The sequence below is a fragment of the Oryctolagus cuniculus genome, chromosome 8 (genome assembly GCF_964237555.1).
Source record: "Oryctolagus cuniculus chromosome 8, mOryCun1.1, whole genome shotgun sequence".
In the NCBI taxonomy this organism is placed as follows: domain Eukaryota; kingdom Metazoa; phylum Chordata; class Mammalia; order Lagomorpha; family Leporidae; genus Oryctolagus; species Oryctolagus cuniculus.
Window position 1 is genome coordinate 102,726,477 of NC_091439.1, and position 19,086 is coordinate 102,745,562.

Genomic DNA, 19,086 nt, shown 5'->3' on the forward strand with positions numbered 1-19,086 from the left:
TATATATATATATATATATATATATATATATATATATATGTTTTTTTTTTTCTTGAGAATCGATTATGGCTGCTCCTGTCCAAATTGAGCAGTCTTTCCCAAGTGTTTGCTCATCCTGGCTTCTCCGAGAACCCTGCACGTCTAGCCATGATCCACTTCTTGACACTCCTCCCTGTCTAGCCATGATCCACTTCCTGATACTCTTCTCTGTCGTTAGTTCAGTGTCCCATCTTGATACTCATGCATCTCTTTCCTTCCATCCCTATTCTTAGCCATTTACACATCCCTACACTTCAAACTCATCAAGTGTGGCACAGCTGGCCACTACACCAATTCCTTCCCTTTCTGGGTACAGAATCTGGGCTGCTTCTCTGTTTTCTTGGAAGTTCAGCCTGGAAAGTGAAGAGAAGGGATATAACCCACTTCCAGTTCTGTCACACAAGATGGATGTCAACACCCAAGAGGACCATGAAATCCCAAACTGAGAATGACTGAGCCTTTATAGACCTGTGTCTCCAGACGAGGCAGCAGCAACAATTACAGTTGTGTATGCAACCGTATATAGACACATACTGAGTTAAACTACTCCAGATTTTTGAGGTGAATGCAATAAAGTATTGGGAGAAATTCTTCTGTTCTAGTAGATCCTCTTTTCTAACGTGAGTTCTAATCCATTCGATTATAAACCATCCATTCAATATAATCATTTTATTCCCTATAATTATACGATAGGCCTGATACATCATCAGTATCTTAGACAGTATTTGTGATCATAACGAGTCATTTTAGATAACTGTGGTCACCTCAAAATGAAACAGAGTAACAACGGGTTTCACTGTTGTGCATCCTGAGAAGTAGACGCCCTTCTCAGCTTCTGTTCTGGGTCCTTCCAATTTCTCAAGACAAAAATTCTGCAGATGGATATCTTTACTCTTTTTTTTTCTACAAAACCAAATTATAGATCTTGTTTCTTTCATAGAATTTTTGTTTACATTTTGCCATTTCATTTCAGAGCCACCTCCTTCAATATTTCATAATTATTATCACCTCTTTTTACACATGAGGGAACTGGGACATAGGGAGATTAATGACCTTGTCCCAAATCACACAGGTTTTCAAGTGAAGGAACTCAGACTTGAACCCATGCAGTCTGTCTCAGGGATCTTTGTGATTAGTTACAGAGATATTTTTAAGAGAGCTTACTTCCTAATATACAAAGTCCAATGTCTGTCAAAGGAAATATCAAGAACATGAGGTCAGGTCTACAACAAAATAATTTTTGTGCGTGAAAACATGTTTTCAGTTTGATTTTTACTGTTGAATATTAACTGTTATACACCTATCTCATGTCATTTTGTCTTTATTATAAAAATAAATAAAAATATACTTCTTAAAGATATCAAGAATGGTTTTTTAGAATACATTTTGATTGCTTTACTATCACGACATAAATGGAATTTGTTCTTGGAAAGAAAATTGTAGCTTACCTTCTTCTGTAGGACACAATGGAAAATGAATATAAACATTCCCTGTAGAGAATTGAAAATGGTGAAGAGATACGCCATGATGACTGTGCTTTCGTTAATATACATGAGTCCAAAGGCCCAGGTCAATCCTAATAGGCAGAGAAGAGCTATCGCACCTATAACCCATGACCTATAGAGAAAAAAGAAAATAAGTATAATTAAATATTTGGTCTTGAATTAATACAACCATATCATGTCAACCACACCAACACTGAAAAGAATGTTACAGTAAGTTTCATTGACAGAAAATGTAAGACAAGTGGGGTAAGTACTTTGAGATCTTAATGGGGACTATAAGTTTTCAAGCTTGAGGAACTATACATGAATGAAAATGTTATGAACACGGAAATTCATTTAAGCAAGAGCAGGTTTGTACCATAAATTATTCATGTATCTGCAGCACATATGCAAATGGGATGGAGATGTAATTACGGTGAATGGCAAGGGGAAAAACATCTGAAGCCTTGTTAGTCTCCACTGGTGTAACTGGAATGACAACATTTGTTTGATTAAGGTTCCCTTCATCCATGCTTTTTCTGATACCTTTACACCCATTTTCCCACATTTCCTGATTTTCTATAAAGATTGTAGTGTGGACTGACAAAAACACACTCTTACTAGAAGGAACCAGCACTTGGAATACATGCACAACGTTGAGAGTCTTATTTACCTGACTCTTTAGATATGTGGAGTAAGTGTCCCATATGGGGGATGGGAACCAATAGTTCCACCAGAGTGCAATCGCTCCAGTTTAACTTGCTTTCAGCTTTTGGGTTATTGTCTTCTAGATCATGTGGGTGTGGCTACACACTGGAAATCAGGCATGCGCAGCTTTCCTGAAAAGTGTCCTACAGGCTCAGGGTACCTTCATGTCTCCCAGGTGTTTGCACATGCAAGGAGAGGATGAAGCGAGAATGGGATGGAGCGGTATGAACTGTAGTGTGGAGGCAAATCCTCACTCTCACTCCATTTTTTACTTTCCTCCAAGCTGCCATGCACAATAAGAATTGGTGGGTGACAACAGTTCATTAATTTGAAGTTGCATTACTATTTTACTATTGATAAACATAGAATGAATTCTTCCAAAAGATGGGTCTCCAATAACTGGAAATGGAACCCTCAACGCTTCTCTAGGCATAAGGGAGAACTGGACTGACAGCTGAGGTCTCTATACACTCCTCTTAAACCCAACCTTTTTTTACCCAGCACACCTGCCTTGAATAGTCTGCCTTTTCTGCAGACTATTATTCTCCACTTAGATTGTCTAATGAAAAAATATTTAGGGAGACTGACACTTTGCAAAGTGAAGGGGGGAAAATGGCCTATGTTTACCATCATTTGCAGCTGACTTCATTACATTTTTTTGACTAGAGCTACATCTTAAGAAAAGATATGTTCCTAAGTCTTATCAAAATGTATCAAATTATTACTATTTTTCTCCTGCCACAATTCAGATGTAAGTGCACCCTAGGTTTTAGGTATTTAATTTGAAACATCAATGCTTTTGAATAAAGAATTCCTAAAGGATGTGGCATGTCTGCACATATGAATTAGAAAAGAGCTAGAAGTTGACATGTGATTCTGCCACTGGATTCAGAAATATGGAAACTTTCAAGGACAAGCTCTCAAGCTCTCACAGATATGGAAACAAAGAAAAATGGGAAAGATGGCCATTATAGCAAGGCAAAACTGCTATTTAGACTTAGAAATAAAACAACAGGATAAAATACTAAAGTCAGTGTTAAATGATACAAAACTGCAATGAGCCTCAATTTATAAAGAAAAAAAATAAGCAGAAGCACGAGGAAGTGTGTGGATGGCACTGGAGAGAATGCAAACAAAGGACGCTTCACCAGAAGAACAAACTGAAGGTCTGCAGCAAGGCTGCCCACAGGCTGGCTTACTCTGCAGGATTCGTAATTTGAAAGAGTACATACAAAAATACCCAAATATTTACATTGGTGCTTATAGGAGACTCGTACAGACTTGTAGCTTTGTTTAAGAAACTTACAGATATTCATAAACAATTAGATCATGAACTGACAGGTGTCAGATGTGCAAGGGACAGCTTTGCATATCTAACATTGATTTCTCAAAAGATGCATGGCTTTCCTTTTTGAATAATTACAAGAGCAATTCATTGGTATCAATTGAAATTGGGTGGCTCCATACCCGTAAGATCATTTCAAAGATACGCCACTAAATCACAAGGTAATTTTAGCAGAATGATGCCCAAACAATGGAACTGCAGACACATGCAGCACAGAGGAACAGAGCACAATGAAAGGATAAAGATATTAAAAGCAAAACAAGTCTGTACACAGGAAACTGCTATTACTGTGGCACTGAATTCGGGTGATATCCAATTAACAGAGGTGAAGAGAATTTTTTGGCAATACACCTGCAGCATAATTATTCTGCAGGGAAGCTGTATGCCCGAGTATTTTCCTGCACAGTTTGCTCTTCTGCCTCAATGTGAATGACAGAAGCTCTAATGATTTTTCAGTACTGTTCTGACAGCTGGTTCATGGGACCACACTGATAAATGGAATTTATCAGCCATTCAGGTCATTCTTACTTGATGAAGGGTCTGTTATCCTCATAGCTAAAGAATGCATAGACATAAAGACAAGAACACCAACATTAGCATTTTATGACAAAGAATTTCATGAAAAATATTCTCCTGGTTCACAAAGGCCTCTGTCTCCCCCTTCCTAAAAGATTGCATAACCTTCCCTTTATAACCAGAAGGTAAACCCTAAAATGACCATGAGAACTTAAATAACAAGGAATAAAATCAATTTCATAATACTGCAATATCCCTTATGAGACTCAAAAATTCCATTTTTTCATCATGTGCTCATATTCCTTGTGACTTGACAGAGACATTTATTTCTTAGAGATCACATTTCTCTAGAGAATGAGAAATTTTATGGGCAATCTGGAAAAAGGCTTGGGGGCATGCTTAAAATGACAGATTTTGTGTCACCAAAGGTATCCTTATTCTGTAATATTAGGAGGTAGGATTACTTAATTATGGACAGTAAGCTTCGGAGTAATTTTAACTTGGAGATGATTGACCTGAGTTAAATCTGAACATTATGGCTCTTACAAAAGAATTAATCTTGACTACTTTCAAGCTCCCCCTGCTAGTGTATTGAGGAAAAAAAATACAAACTGAATACTTTTTTGTAGCAATAAGAGCAAACACCCAGCACCTGCTTATTGTCCCTTGTATTTACTCACTGACTTAGTCTCATTCTGATAAAATGAAATCCTAGTGCTACAGAAGTCAACTTAGGGAACATTGTGGGTCATCTTTTTATAAACCGAGTATCTGCGTTGAGAATTGTGGTAGCCCAAAAAGAGAAACCGGAACCATCTGTTCTCTTCCCTCTTGCCAGGGGCAAAATTGTTTCCTCTGTTATGCATAAATAAGTAAGGCTCTTAGAAAGGTCCCATCTGTGAGGTGTTTTGAGTAAAGAGAACCATTGATGAAAACTCATTCTCCAGAATGATGCAACAGCGAAGAATGGAGTGAGAGCCTGGTGTCTGAAGCTAGTCCACCTGGGGTTTACAACCCAGCTCAACTACTTACTAGCTATGTGATCTTATGCCAAAATTAATTCAACAGCTATTGTGTACGTTTATCCATCCATAAAATGGTGATAATTATAATGGAAGCCTTTTTATGCTACAATGTAAGTTTCTTGTGATAATGAAATGATTTATTACGCATGAAGTGCTCAGCACAGTCACCTAACATGTGTCCAACAAATATTACATACTATTATTTTGACACTATTTAAAACAAGGGAAAAGTCTCATACAAAATACAAAAGTTCAGGGGTTGATGCTGTGGTACAGCGGGTCAGAGCCCTGGCCTGCAGTGCTAGCATCCCATATGGGTGCCGGTTTGAGTCTCAGCTGCTCCACTTACGATCCAGCTCCCTGCTAATGTGCCTGGGAAAGCAGCAGAAGATGGCCCAAGTCTTTGGGCCCCTGCACTCATGTGGGAGACGTGGAAGAAGCTCCTGGCTTTGAATGGGCTCAGTTCCAGCCGTTGTGGCCATTTGGGGCGTGAACTAGCAGATGGAAGACTCTCATTTCTCTCTCTCTCTCTCTCTCTCTCTCCCTCTCCCTCTCCCTCTCTCCCATCTCTACCTCTCTATAACTCTGTTTTTCAAATAAATAAAATAAATCTTAAAAAAAATACAAAAGTTCTCATCTAAAGAATAAAACAGCAAATACATATATGTTGTGTAGTTAAATGCACTTGAGAATATTTCAGAAGTAATAGAATGCAGTAAAACAAATATGGCTGAAGTAAGTTGGCAAATGGAGTGGGAGTGACTGAACTGGGTGCCCAATATGATTGATTATCAGGCATATGTGGGTATTTAAATACAAATGCCTTAAAATGAAATGAAGTAAAACATTTAGTTCTTGCATCACACCAGCCACGCCACAGTGCTCAAAAGCCTCACAGAGTGAGTAGCTACCATGTTGGACAGTGCGGTTCAGAAGCTTCCTGTCATCATAGAACATTCCGCCGGATGGTACTGCACCAGGACAGTCAGGGAAAGTTAGGACAGAAACTGGACTTCCAAGAGAGATTTAAATAATTCCACTGAGGTGTGAAAGATAAAGAAAGGTCTCTAATAATTGATAATATTTAAAAGTGGAAAATATGCCTATAAAGAAAATCTCAAATGCATATCTTAAAGTATAAAACAATCATGGAATATTTATTATAATAATATTCATTTCCATGGCATCAGTATGTAGCAACTGTGATGTCAAATTCATGGTTGGGATAATTCTACTAGAGAATCTAGTTTTACAATGTTTCTCCACCAAATTCAAATCAAACTGATAGTAATATTGCCATAAGTTACAGTAGCAGACCTACATGCTGATTTATTTATTTTAATCCCCAAAAGCAGAACTACAGATCTAGCTTCCAAAACTGGGTAATTTATATTATGATTTACCATTGAAAGTTGATTTGTATAAAATCCCATCACAGATTCTATGCTTAAAATAATTGCACTCTAGTTATTTTTAGATTTTATTAAAAATATGAACACAAACACCTAAAAGGTTTTTGGCAGACATTAACAGGAACTCACAGGTAAGTAATAAGTGGTAGCTGTTTGAAAATGAAAGGAAATGTCTTATATGTAGAATTTTCAGTGGCTGCTATTTGAAAATGAGGTAGGATCTTGTACATACAATTTTCAATACAAATAAGAAAAAATGAGACTTCTTTCTTTGTGTATTTTTCTTCGGTCAGATAATTTACTTTTCAAACTTTATTTTTATTAATATCTAAACCTTCATTTAAACAGTCATAAAATTATCTGAAAGTCATCATTCAAATCAAGATTAGGGATCTCGGTATAGATTGACCATAGTTATACATCTATTAATATATACTATAGCAACTCCCAAGCAAACAAAAGGGCTATTAAACACTAATTCCATGGATGGGCTTAGAGTACACTTTGAAGAGGATAGGTTAACTGAAGTATTAATCTACATGATGTAAAAACTCATGATATCAGTATAGACAGATTATCAGTGGATAGAGACAATAGGAATGAAGTTACTTAAAGAATACTTTTCCTCTTACTTCAAAAGCTATTAAACAAGTACTACTTTTGACATGACTTTTGAGGGAAATAGCTGAAATCAAGACATATAGGAAATATTAGTTAAATAAAACTTTCACTTCTATTGCATCTTGATAGGTCAGGATACGTCTTAAACAGTGGGATGGAGAAAATCCATTCTGAAGGAAGATGGAGTAACAGGGGACATGAGGTTTTTATTTCCCAGTAAAAGATCTGGTAATTGATGTCATAGTAAACAAAAGAAAAGGAATGATTCCAGCAGAACTGCTCATTCTTTCAGCGTTGAGATGAATACATTCTGGGCTATTCTGGACGTGGAAGATTATCTCATTTGAGCTTGTGAGTGAATCATATTTTTAATCATGAATAGGAGAGCTACCACGATATATATATATATATATATATATCCTCATTAGTCTTTCAGTATTTCCAGTTTCATTATGCAACTGGATTGACTTTCCCTAGAATAAAACTAACTATAGCTAGACTTTTCCTCATTAAATCTGGTTTGCATTAATGTAGGAATGACAAAGTTTATGTAGATGAGTTTCTCAAAATCAAAAGTGTTCTTCAAGGGAGAAAGAAGGGCAGCAGATACAAACGCATCCGCACGTGGGATGGATTTTCCCTATTGCCCCTCAATCAACAAGGAGGCTCCCAAACGAAGAGGATCCAGTTACTTGTACTGTAAGAGGAGTGAGCAATAACTTGAGCCAAAGGATCAGGAGACACTGCTTTGCCACACTATTAACCCTGGTATTCAGTCTTTAAAACTCCAGGGGTAGGGACAAGGCCATTTTATAGGATTGCAAGGTTCACAAAATATATGAAAATATATGAAACAGTTGGAAGAAGAATGAAAGAAGTTCTTTCATGAGTTTCCCCAGCCACAAATATCAAGATTCAAAGGAGGAAGGGTGTTTTATTTACTTTTGAAATTTTTATTTATTTATTATTTGAAAGATGGAGTGGCAAAGGCAGAGAGATTGAGAGATTGAGAGACTGAGAGATTGAGAGAGACTGACTCTTTTATACATTGATTCACTCCCCAAATGCTGGCAACAGCTGGAGGGTCAGGACAAAGCCAGGAGCCGGGAACTTCTTCTGGGTCTCCCACAGGGGAGGCAGGGACCCAAGTACTTGGCCTGCTCCTGCTGCCTTCTCAAGTGTGTAAGTAGGAGTTCGGAGAAGGCAGGACTCACACTGGCCCTCTGATAGGGGATGTGGGAGTCCCAAGAAGTGGCTTTACCCATCGTACCACAGTGCCCACACCATGGAAGGATGATGAGATATGCTAGTCAAGTTTTAAATTGGCCAGATATTGAATAACTGTAACACACTGGCAATGCTGTGAGCTCCATATAAGACAGCACTAAGCTATCTGCTACCCAGTAGTTAATGGGTGTTTAAGATAGCATAGCAAGAAGAACAGTGACTACAAAGGAATTTCATGTTTATATCCAACTGTGTTGAAAATCCTCAGTCAAGTTATGCTTATGATAGAAATGCTGACAGCTTCATATTTCTTTAAAATATATTTTATTTTGTGGGACCATGCAATCCTGGATTTATATTATTAATTTTCTCTTTGTTCATCTCTCTAGCAAGATTAAAAGGAAAAGGCATTTAGAATTTAATTCAACAACTGTAAGTATAATATCAACAATGTATCTTTATGGCCATATATTTCAATCACCAAGCATTAAAGATACTAAAAATTCTTATAAAATATGAAAGTCATATAAATATGAAAATTATAAACAAGGAAAGATGATTATATTTCAACTATGGATTTTATAGCTATTAAACTATTACAATCAAAAACTATAATCTTAAATTCTGCTCATATAGGGAGGAGATGTATAATTTGGGACATGCTCAATCGGACTTGCCCCAAATGGTGGAGTTGGAAACATACTAGGAGATTCCAATTCAATCCCATCAAGGCGGCATGTGCTAATGCCATCTCACTAGTCCAAGTGATCAATTTCAGTTCACAATTGATCATACTGATACGTGTAAGAGTCAAAGAGATCACACAAACGAGACTAGTGTCTGCTAATACTAACTGATAGAATCAAAAAGGGAGAGAACGATCCAACATGGGAAGCGGGATACACAGCAGACTCATAGAATGGCAGATGTCCTAAATAGCACTCTGGCCTCAGAATCAGCCCTTAAGGCATTTGGATCTGGCTGAAAAGCCCATGAGAGTATTTTAGGCATGGAAAGCCTAGACACTCTGGGAAAAAAAAAAAAAAAACTAAATGAAAGATCTCTGTGAGTGAGATCCCAGTGGAAAGAACAGGGCCCCATCAAAGAATGAGGTACCTTTCTCTGAAGGGAGGAGAGAACTTCCACTTTAACTATGACCCTGTTGGAATAAGATCGAAGTCGGCGAACCCAAAAGGCTTCCATAGCCTTGGCAACTCATGACTAGAGCCTAGGGAGATTTCTGACGCCAAAAACAAGAGTGTCAAATTGTTAAGTCAACAACAGGAGTCACTGTGTACTTACTCCTCATGTGGGATCTGTCCTTAATGTGTTTTCCAAAGTGAAGTAATAATAACTAGTACTGAAACAGTATTTTTACACTTTGTGTTCTGTGTGGGTGCAAACTGATGAAATCTTTACTTAATATATATTAAATCGATCTTCTGTATATAATTGAAAATGAATCTTGATGTAAATGGAATGGGAGAAGGAGCGGGAGATGGGAGGGGTGTGAGTGGGTGGGAAATTATGGGGGGGGGAAGCCAATGTAATCCATAAGCTGTACTTTGGAAATTTATATTTACTAAATAAAAAAAGGAAAAAAAAATTCTGCTCATATAAAATTTATTAGAAGAATTAAATGAACTAAATAAAATAAATGGTTTAGAATATACCTTAAACATTTTCCCATGCCTCAATGTCCCCATAACAATACTGGTGGTTGTTTACAACAATATTGTAGGTTGAATGATTATTCATGAATCAGGGAAGTATGAAATTTGGAAAAATAATAGTATACTAAATCAGGATCAATAAATATCAAATCACTGGCAGATAAAATTTTGATAATATTATCTCTATAACTCAATGTTATGTAAATTTCTATAACAATATAAAGTGACAAAAGAATTTATTTCTGAAAGGAATTAAGGGTATCATAATGAGATAAATAATGAATTATTAAATGGTACAAAGGCAATTATATACGTTTTACAATTTGGGATCTCCCTATATCTGATTTATAAGGTTAGCTGGTGGATTGTATGCAAATAAAATATGCACTTTGGGAGTCTTATGTTGGAAGAAAATAATACTCTTGCATGATTATTGTTTAATATTAATATGTAAAATGCTTTATTTCAGTAACTGAAAGCATAGCCAGTGAACGCGCCTGTTCGAGTGTGAACACCAGTAGAATATTTCACCAACTCTGCAGCCTTGGGCTAACTACTAACCTCTCTGCTCCTCACAGCCCTCATCTGTGAGATGGAGATAAAACAGAACATTCCTCAAGGGCACGTTTTGTACATTTAAGAAAAGGACTTGGCACTTTTATTTAACACTTATATCTGAAAATATGCAAATATGCAAAATGTTAACAAGCACAGCTATTAGATAAATATTTGCTATTCAGATTCCTATTGTGTATTGACCTACTGGCCTCAAAAGAGGGACTGTAGTGAAAAACACACTCACAGTACTACATTAGATTTTCTTTTTATTTAAGTGTTTGGGCATTTTGTATATTAGGCAAAAACCCAAAGAGGATGAAGGACTCATTGAAAATTTCTATTTAACTTATACTGTTTTGTTTTCTTTTAGATGATGAATTTAGTAAATTCTACAAATTTTCATATTCTGAGTAGAAATAGGGATATATTCAGATTCCTAATGACTGTTAAAACAGAACCCCAGAGTTGACTGGTTTATATAAGAAAGTTAAACTTGATTCATAAATATATTGTGTCCTCAGTGTTGAGAAGCCCACTAACTACAGTATGTCACTAAATGTAACCATTTAACCACAAAATAAGAAATAAGAGATACAAAGTCAGATGTTAAGTGCTCATGAAAATTAAGAGATATGAATTATAGAACTGGACTCATTAATTAATATCTTTTGCACGACATTTTACATTTGAAAACTTGAATAGGAAAGAGTAAATGACAAGGCATCTGTGTGAAGAGAGGTATATATTTATTTCTAATAGGCTTTACCTTTATAATCAATGAAAACTTGTTTTTTTTCAGTAACATTTCAAAAGTCAAAAACATTATCAACAAGTTGACAGATTTTATTTATTGATACATACAGTCAAAATTCACAATGTTTGCTGGTTCATTCACCATTAAAGGGCCAACATTTTTTAGCCTTACACTGATTCTTACAATTCACTAACTCCTTAGAACTTGTGTCTACTTGCACAGTAAAATATAGTCATTGAAATCCTTAGAGATCAAGTACTTTCAGAAATATATAATATGCTATCAGGATTTCTTTTTATCAACTTAGAGGGTGCACAAATTTTAAGAATGAGAAAATAAATAAGTTTTCCTTATCCTTGCCAATTATGTTTTGACAGGCTGAATCTCCGCTATTCTCTTTCTCATGCCATCTGGTATCATCACCTCTCATTTCACCGATTTCCAACAGAAACATTCATCAAAGCTTTTCTGTGAATAAACAAACCTATTATAACCTGCTAGGAAGAAAAACTGAAACACAAGAAAACCACAACCGAGTGCTTAAAATACACCTGAACTTACTACAGATTCCAGTAAATGGAACCAAGGGAGGCATTTAGCTCAGTAGGAAGCAGATGAGTTTTGGTTAATTTGGGGCAAGTGATTTATCCCTTATAAGCCTCAGTTTACTCACATCCAGAACGAATATCGTCATCTCACCAGCACCTTTATAAACTTGAATGGAATCAAAGAAACAAGAGTTTACAGCCTTCAGAAAGTTACCAAAAAGAGCTTCGGAAGTACATTCTGAATTCTTGAATTTACCATTTACATGGAACTGTGAAAGTCCATTATAATTTTTCTGGTGAAGAATTTGAAAAAAAAATCACACTGCACAGCTAGTACACAGTATCTCTTGTACTGTCAGTAGGCCCAAGTCATGATTATAGACCTGTATCTCAAGCCTGCTTTTAACACAGAAGCCTAGTGAGATTTTACTGACCCTAGTCAAAACTGTTAGCAGGAATTTAAGCATAATCTTAAAATAATGTCAATGAGGAAAACATCTAGAAAAGTTATTGAGAATGTAAGCAACATAATAAATAAATATAATTTTATAGATATTTAAGAAGCTCCAAAACACAAATAAAATATTTTCAATGCAGCACACCTTACAGCAAAGGGTAGCCTCAATAAAGTGTTAAGAACACCAATCAGAGCACATTTCCTGATGATAAAGAAGTTCAGTTAGAAAAGCCCATGAGAGTATTTCAGGCATGGAAAGCCAAGACACTCTGGCAAAAAGATCTCTGTGAGTGAGATCCCAGGGGAAAGAACAGGTCTTCAAAGAAGGAGGTACCTTTCTCTGAAGGGAGGAGAGAACCTCCACTTTGACTATGACCTTGTCTAAACAAGATAAGAGTCGGAGAACTCAAGGGGCTTCCATAGCCTTGGAAACTCATGACTGGTGCATAGGGAGATTACTGATGCCATAAACAGGAGTGTCAATTTGTAAAGTCAACAACAGGAGTCATGGTGCACTTACTCCTCATGTAGGATCTCTGTCCTTAATGTGCTGTACATTGAGGCTTAATGCTATAATGAGTACTCAAACGATATATTTCACTTTGTGTTTCTATGGGGGTGCAAACTGTTGAAATCTTTACTTAATGTATACTAAACTGATCTTCTGTAAAAAAAAAAAAAAAAAAGAAATTATCAATTCCCAACTTGACTCTCACTGGGATTAAACATGACAATAGGTCTGATCTGATTTCATCATCATTTAAAAAAAATCATCTATTATTTTTCACTTTATGTTTCTGTGTGGGAGCAAACTGTTGAAATCCTTATTTAATGTATACTAAGCTGATCTTCTGTATATTAAGATAATCGAAAATGAATCTTGATGTGAATGGAAGGGGAGAGAGAGTGGGAAAGGGGAGGGTTGTGGGTGGGAGGGACGGTATGGGGGGGAAGCCATAGTAATCCATAAGTCGTACTTTGGAAATTTATATTCATTAAATAAAAGTAAAAAAAAAAAAGTTCAGTTAGACACCAATAGCTAATAAAACATGAATGCATGCATATGACTCTGTATCAATCACCCATTCACTACTGTATCTCCAAAAATCTCAAGCTTCACAGCATTTTATAATTTACTAAATTTTTATTTAACAAAAAAAACTTATTAATGTTTTCATATCAGGTCTAAATAGAAAAAAATTTATTTTATGAGTCTAATATAATTTGTTAGTCAAGGATAATATAAGAAGAAGAATATCATAAGGACATTTTACCTAAGAATTTAAGCATAAATCCTCAAAAAGGTAATTAAAAAACATAATCTAATAGTTCATAAACCACGATCAATTAATAACTGCCCCAAAATGGTGAGGAGAGTTAAATAAGCCTATCATATCATATTTACCACATGGATAGTCTAATTGGGAAAAAATATTCCAGAATTGAGGAAGATTATTAGTCATCTCTCATGAAAATATGAACCAACTTAGAAAACTAGAATTACACTCATAAAGGAGTTTCAATACCTTAACTTGATTAGCTAAAGTTCACAGCAAATATCACACTTAATACAAAACTTTAAAATACATATATTTCAAAATCTCAGGACCAAAACAAGAATGCAGGCTATAGTTGTGATTACTCAACAGAGCATTTTGGACATGACAAGGAAGAGAAGAAAAAACATGAAATGCCAGAAGGCTTCCAAGTGCAGATATAACTTTTTAAATTATTTGAACATGACACAATCATTTCCATAGAAAATGTAAATGAATTGAGAGAAAAATCATGGGAATTACTAATAAAGTTCAGGAAGTTTGATGGATAAGTTTGATGTCAGACCATGTGCAAAAATCAGTATCAGTCTCCTATTTAGTAATAACAAACATGAAAGGTAAAGGAGTAATTAGATACTATTCACAATATTCACAAAACAAAGACCTCAGATAGAGATTAACTCAAAGAATGAATAGGGCTTAATGAAACAAATCTTAAAAAATCTAAAACAGGATATACTGGAAGACTGTAGTAAATGAAAAGGGATATATATGTGTGGGGATATGACAACCTCAAAAAGACATCACCTCTCCTAACTTAATCTAAACATTCAATGCAATTCTAAGTAAAATAAGAGAAAATTGGAAGACTTTTAACAACTGATCCTGAAATGTCTGTGGAAGTCTGGTAAGAGATCCTAAGTAACTCAGGCAAATCTGGAAGAGCTGATCAAAATGGGAGGGGGCACACCAGCAGCTACTAAGCAAGTTCTGGTAATGATGGTGTCACGGCAGACAAACAGAGCATCCCCACGGAACAGAGAGAGACAGCACAGAAACAGAGTTGGTGTAGGCACGGTGGCCCCACAAACCCACAGGGAGAGGATGCATTACTTTCAAATGAGGTTAGAAACATGGCTCATTACATAAAGAACCCAAGTTGCCTTCCAAAGAGATTAAATATCTTAATGTGAAATGCAAAACTCTAAGTGTGAGAATAGGAAACAAAACAAAAAAAAAAAAAAAAAAGAAAAGAAAAAAAATACTTTTCAAAGTCTTAGTTTTAAAGGGTTTATGTGGAAAGATCTCAAAAGTTTAAGGGGAAAAAAACCCTGATGGTTCAAAATAAAGTGTTATAAATCATCCACTGACCTGTATTTGTCGTAAAGGAAAAATGAAAAGAAAGGTGATAATATGGAAGGAAATCCTTGCAATGGCAAGAGATTTCAAAAATGTGTACCAGCAAGTTAAACAGCAAAACGACAGGAAACCTAACAGGAAAAATGAAGAAGAAAGTGAAACCTCTTTAAAAGAGATAGAAAATCTAGTAGAAACAAATGGACATAACGATTTTACTAATGAGGTCTTGTGAGTAATATGTAAGATGGTGCATTACATCACTTAATAGAAGTTACTGAACAGGGAGAGGTCTGGCAACTTTAGAATCCATTCTACAGGCAATCGAACAAGATGTAGTAAAATTCAATGAAAGCAGAAAAATCAGAGAACCACAATGACAACTTCCAGTACAGAGAAAACGTCCTAGCTTTTGAATCACACATTGATAAATGTAATATGTTAATATACAATAATGTCAATATCTTTCCAAATAAATTGCTGCTTTTTATGTTCCTGGCTTATTTTCTTAACCTCAAAATTAAATAGTTTAAATAATAGCCTTAGGCCATCAATCTCGGTTCTGGAACAGAAGGGACTTTTGTTTAAAATATCAACTTCCACAGGCAACAATCCAGAGCATTCTAGAATGCATACTCAAATACCACATTTATAAAAGTGCCAGGGACTTTGATGACAGACCTTTTAAAAATACATAATTGTATGTAGTGGAAAGACCCAACAACAACTGGGACTCAGCCAAGAGAAAATTGGATTAGGAAATTTTCTAGTGTGGACCGAGCAGCTCAAGATGCTTAACACTCGGCCGTTCTGTCTGCACATGTTAATTACAAAGCCAGTGATTTAATGCTTAGTCTTTTATTCTGACTTATGCACTTTCAGCACTTCTAAAATGAGGTAAAGAAAAAATATCATTTGAAAACAAAGTAACACTTCTGTTGGAAACAACTCCTTGGAAACAGGAGAATTGGAAAAGCTGAAGTCTGAACGTCATTTTTTGCTGGTTTTGCTTAAAGGGAAAGTATTACAATTGGAACTAGAAGAAATTGACAACCAAACGTATGAGAAGCTTGACAGTTTGTGTGTGCTGATTAATTAGTCAACCGATGATCGCCTGTATTAACTTTGATCATAAAGCATTTTACATTCTCCTCATAGTATTGAGCTAAAATTAAGTAGCCTGGGCCATAATTGTCAAGACATGTGTGTTGTGGAAGTTTCTAGAAATTTGGGAGAAAAACATGTACATGACTAGGGCAAAGTCTAAGCAGTGCTCTTGCCCATCTTGCTGACTTTTCTATCTCTGATGAGTGGGACTCTACAGCCCAAGAAGGCAAGTCAGTGCAAGAAGAAAGTAATGAGTATGGACAACAAAAATGGTAAAAACCATAATATAAGCTATTCCTTCCACTTCCCCTGACATTTTTATATACCTCTTAACTCAACTTAATTCTCTATCATCCCCTCTCCCAAACTGCATCTTATCCCTTATCCCTTATCTCAAGAGTCCTATTCATTTTGGGGTATTTCTGTCACTCGATGCTTCAAGTAAAATCATCCCACTCCTGCACTGCAGATCACACAGGGTCAAGTTATTGGTTCGTGGACATCCCTGACTACGGCAGTGACTGCCAATCATAAATTATCTACTCTAAAAACCTCCAGCTCCACTGAGTACTTGCCATCAGATACTTAGTACAACCATTTCTTCCTTCCTTTTGTTATTTACTAACATGCCCAGAGCTCCTCCTGCTCTGTCTCTCCTCCTTTTCCTGTCCATTCCTTCCTTCATGACCAACCTAGGTCCTATGACTCTTGCTCTCTTTACAACTTCTCTCCTCCTTAATCAGATGGAAAAAACTCTACCTCTGAGTTGGCAACACTACTGGAGAAAGTGCAGGGCATGGTGACTGAAGACAAGCTGAATTCTAATAACAGATGTCCAGTGACCATGAACGATACAGGATGAGGCAATTATGCTGGACCAGAATCTTCGATTTATCATTCTCCGCAAGGAAAACATCACATCCTTCTTCACTCTCACACTTTCCCCATCAAAGCCCTACATCTGAATAATTCCTCCAGTTCCTTGAAAACACAGAAACCAATTGATCTTTGCAAGCACATTGGTGCACTCTCCAGACCTATAACTCCAGCAATTCATCTTTTTTTTGTTTAAGATTTATTTATTTGATATTCAGAGTCACAGCAAGAAAGGAGAGAAAGAGTAGTACTGGTTCACTCCCCAGAGGGCCTCAACGGCCAGGACTGGGCCAGGTCTGGGCCAGGTGGAAGTCAGGAGCCAGGAGCTTCTACCATGTCTCCCCCGTGGCTACCAGGGGCTCAAGCATTTGGGCCATCTTCTACTGCTTTTCCCAGGCCATAGCAGGGAGCTGGATCTGAATTGGAGCAGCCAGGACTTGAATTGGCGCCCAAATGGGATACCAACATTGCAGGCTGCGGCTTTACTCGATACAAACACTGGCCCCGGTAATTCACTTTAAATATGGAAACTCCTGAATCTCTATCTCTACTTCTAACTAGATGGCTGTGACACCAAGCCTCTTAATAACTGCATTTTGCAATTCATGGTTCATCATTTAAAACATTACAGTTCATAAATTTAAAATATTAAAATAATCACAGGTTTTAAACACAGGGCCCTTCGTGATCTTTACAACTTGAACAATTTTTAAGAGTTAAAGCTTCTTAATTATGCTCTCTAAATTGATCTAAATTGCTGTATATTGAAAGAAAATCTTTTAAAAGTGAAATACCATTTACTGTATTTATGGATATACAAAGGGATATGGCAAGGAGTATATGGTAATGGTTAAGGAAATGGATTCTAACATCAGATGGCAGAAGCTTCAAAGGATTTTTGTAAGGACTAAGTAAACTAACATTTGTAAAGACTCAAAATACCAACCAGCACATGGTACAACTTCAATAAATTAATGACCCTTACTATTTTGCATGCTATTGCAAATAGATACTACACAAAATTTCTGATCAGTGTTTGCCCCAGTGCAAAAATTTTAATATTAGTCACAAAATTTTACTTTGAATAGCTCCAAGAGATTGTGAATCTTGGTTTGTTTTTTTTTTTTTGATATGGAATTTGGAGGCCAAAAGTCTTTTAGTCTAATAACACTTATTTAAATTTTCTCACAAAAATTTTAAAGATGAGTGCAATTTGTTCAATTTTCAGATAAATTTATTTATTTATTTTTTTGACAGGCAGAGTGGACAGTGAGAGAGAGAGACAGAGAGAAAGGTCTTCGTTTTGCCATTGGTTCACCCTCCAATGGCCGCTGAGGTCAGCACACCGTGCTGATCCAAAGCCAGGAGCCAGGTGCTTCTCCTGGTCTCCCATGCGGGTGCAGGGCCCCACTTGGGTCATCTTCCACTGCACTCCCTGGCCACAGCAGAGAGCTGACCTGGAAGAGGGGCAACCGGGACAGAATCCGGTGCCCCGACCGGGACTAGAACCCAGGGTGCTGGCACCACAGGCGGAAGATTAGCCTATTGAGCCGTAGCACCGGCCCAGACAAATTTATATGCATGTGACCATTAAATAAAAGCCTGCAATTTGAAATACCATGCCACGTTAAAGAAAGTGCTGTCAGAAAACCATGCCTTTCCAATTGGTTCTGGTTATAGCAACCAAGACAAATTCTGAAAGCCACAACATGATGCTGTCAATAAGGCTCCACGTGTACTTCTCTCAGCCTATCAAAGAAATCATTTTGTCTCTTAAGATTTTGAAGAACGATGATCTCAAGTAATAATTGTATCAAAATTAGCTAATGTAATTAAAAAGCTCAGAAAAATGAGTATATGATTTGATGGAGTTCAGGACATGCTACCCCAACATATGGCGCCTCGGTGTTTGAGAATACAACAGAAGTAAGAGGGTCTCTCTCGCTGACCTTCCCTTCACCCCTTTCTCTGAAACAGGCCATAAAGAAATTCTCATTTTAAGACCTGCATTTCAGAGACACCATCACAGAAGAAAGGGATATGTGTCCCTTTGAAGACAGAGATGCCAAGAATAATAAGAAGCAATGGGCCTGGCTGAATTCC

At 36.6% G+C, this 19,086-nt stretch overlaps 1 protein-coding gene across 20 annotated transcripts in view; it reads right to left on the reverse strand.

The window, feature by feature from the left end:
* The window catches only part of ADGRL3 (adhesion G protein-coupled receptor L3), an 870,273-nt gene that overhangs the window by 39,863 nt on the left and 811,324 nt on the right, over positions 1-19,086 (reverse strand). For 14 of the 20 annotated variants that reach the window (XM_051819791.2, XM_051819789.2, XM_051819782.2 and 11 more), the window contains 2 exons: positions 4,105-4,131; positions 1,488-1,656 (listed from right to left, as the gene is read on the reverse strand). In XM_051819791.2, the coding sequence (XP_051675751.2) occupies positions 1,488-1,656; positions 4,105-4,131 (196 nt within the window). The remainder of the gene's footprint in view (positions 1-1,487; positions 1,657-4,104; positions 4,132-19,086) is intronic. The other 6 variants (XM_051819792.2, XM_051819788.2, XM_051819783.2 and 3 more) reach the window with 1 other exon arrangement.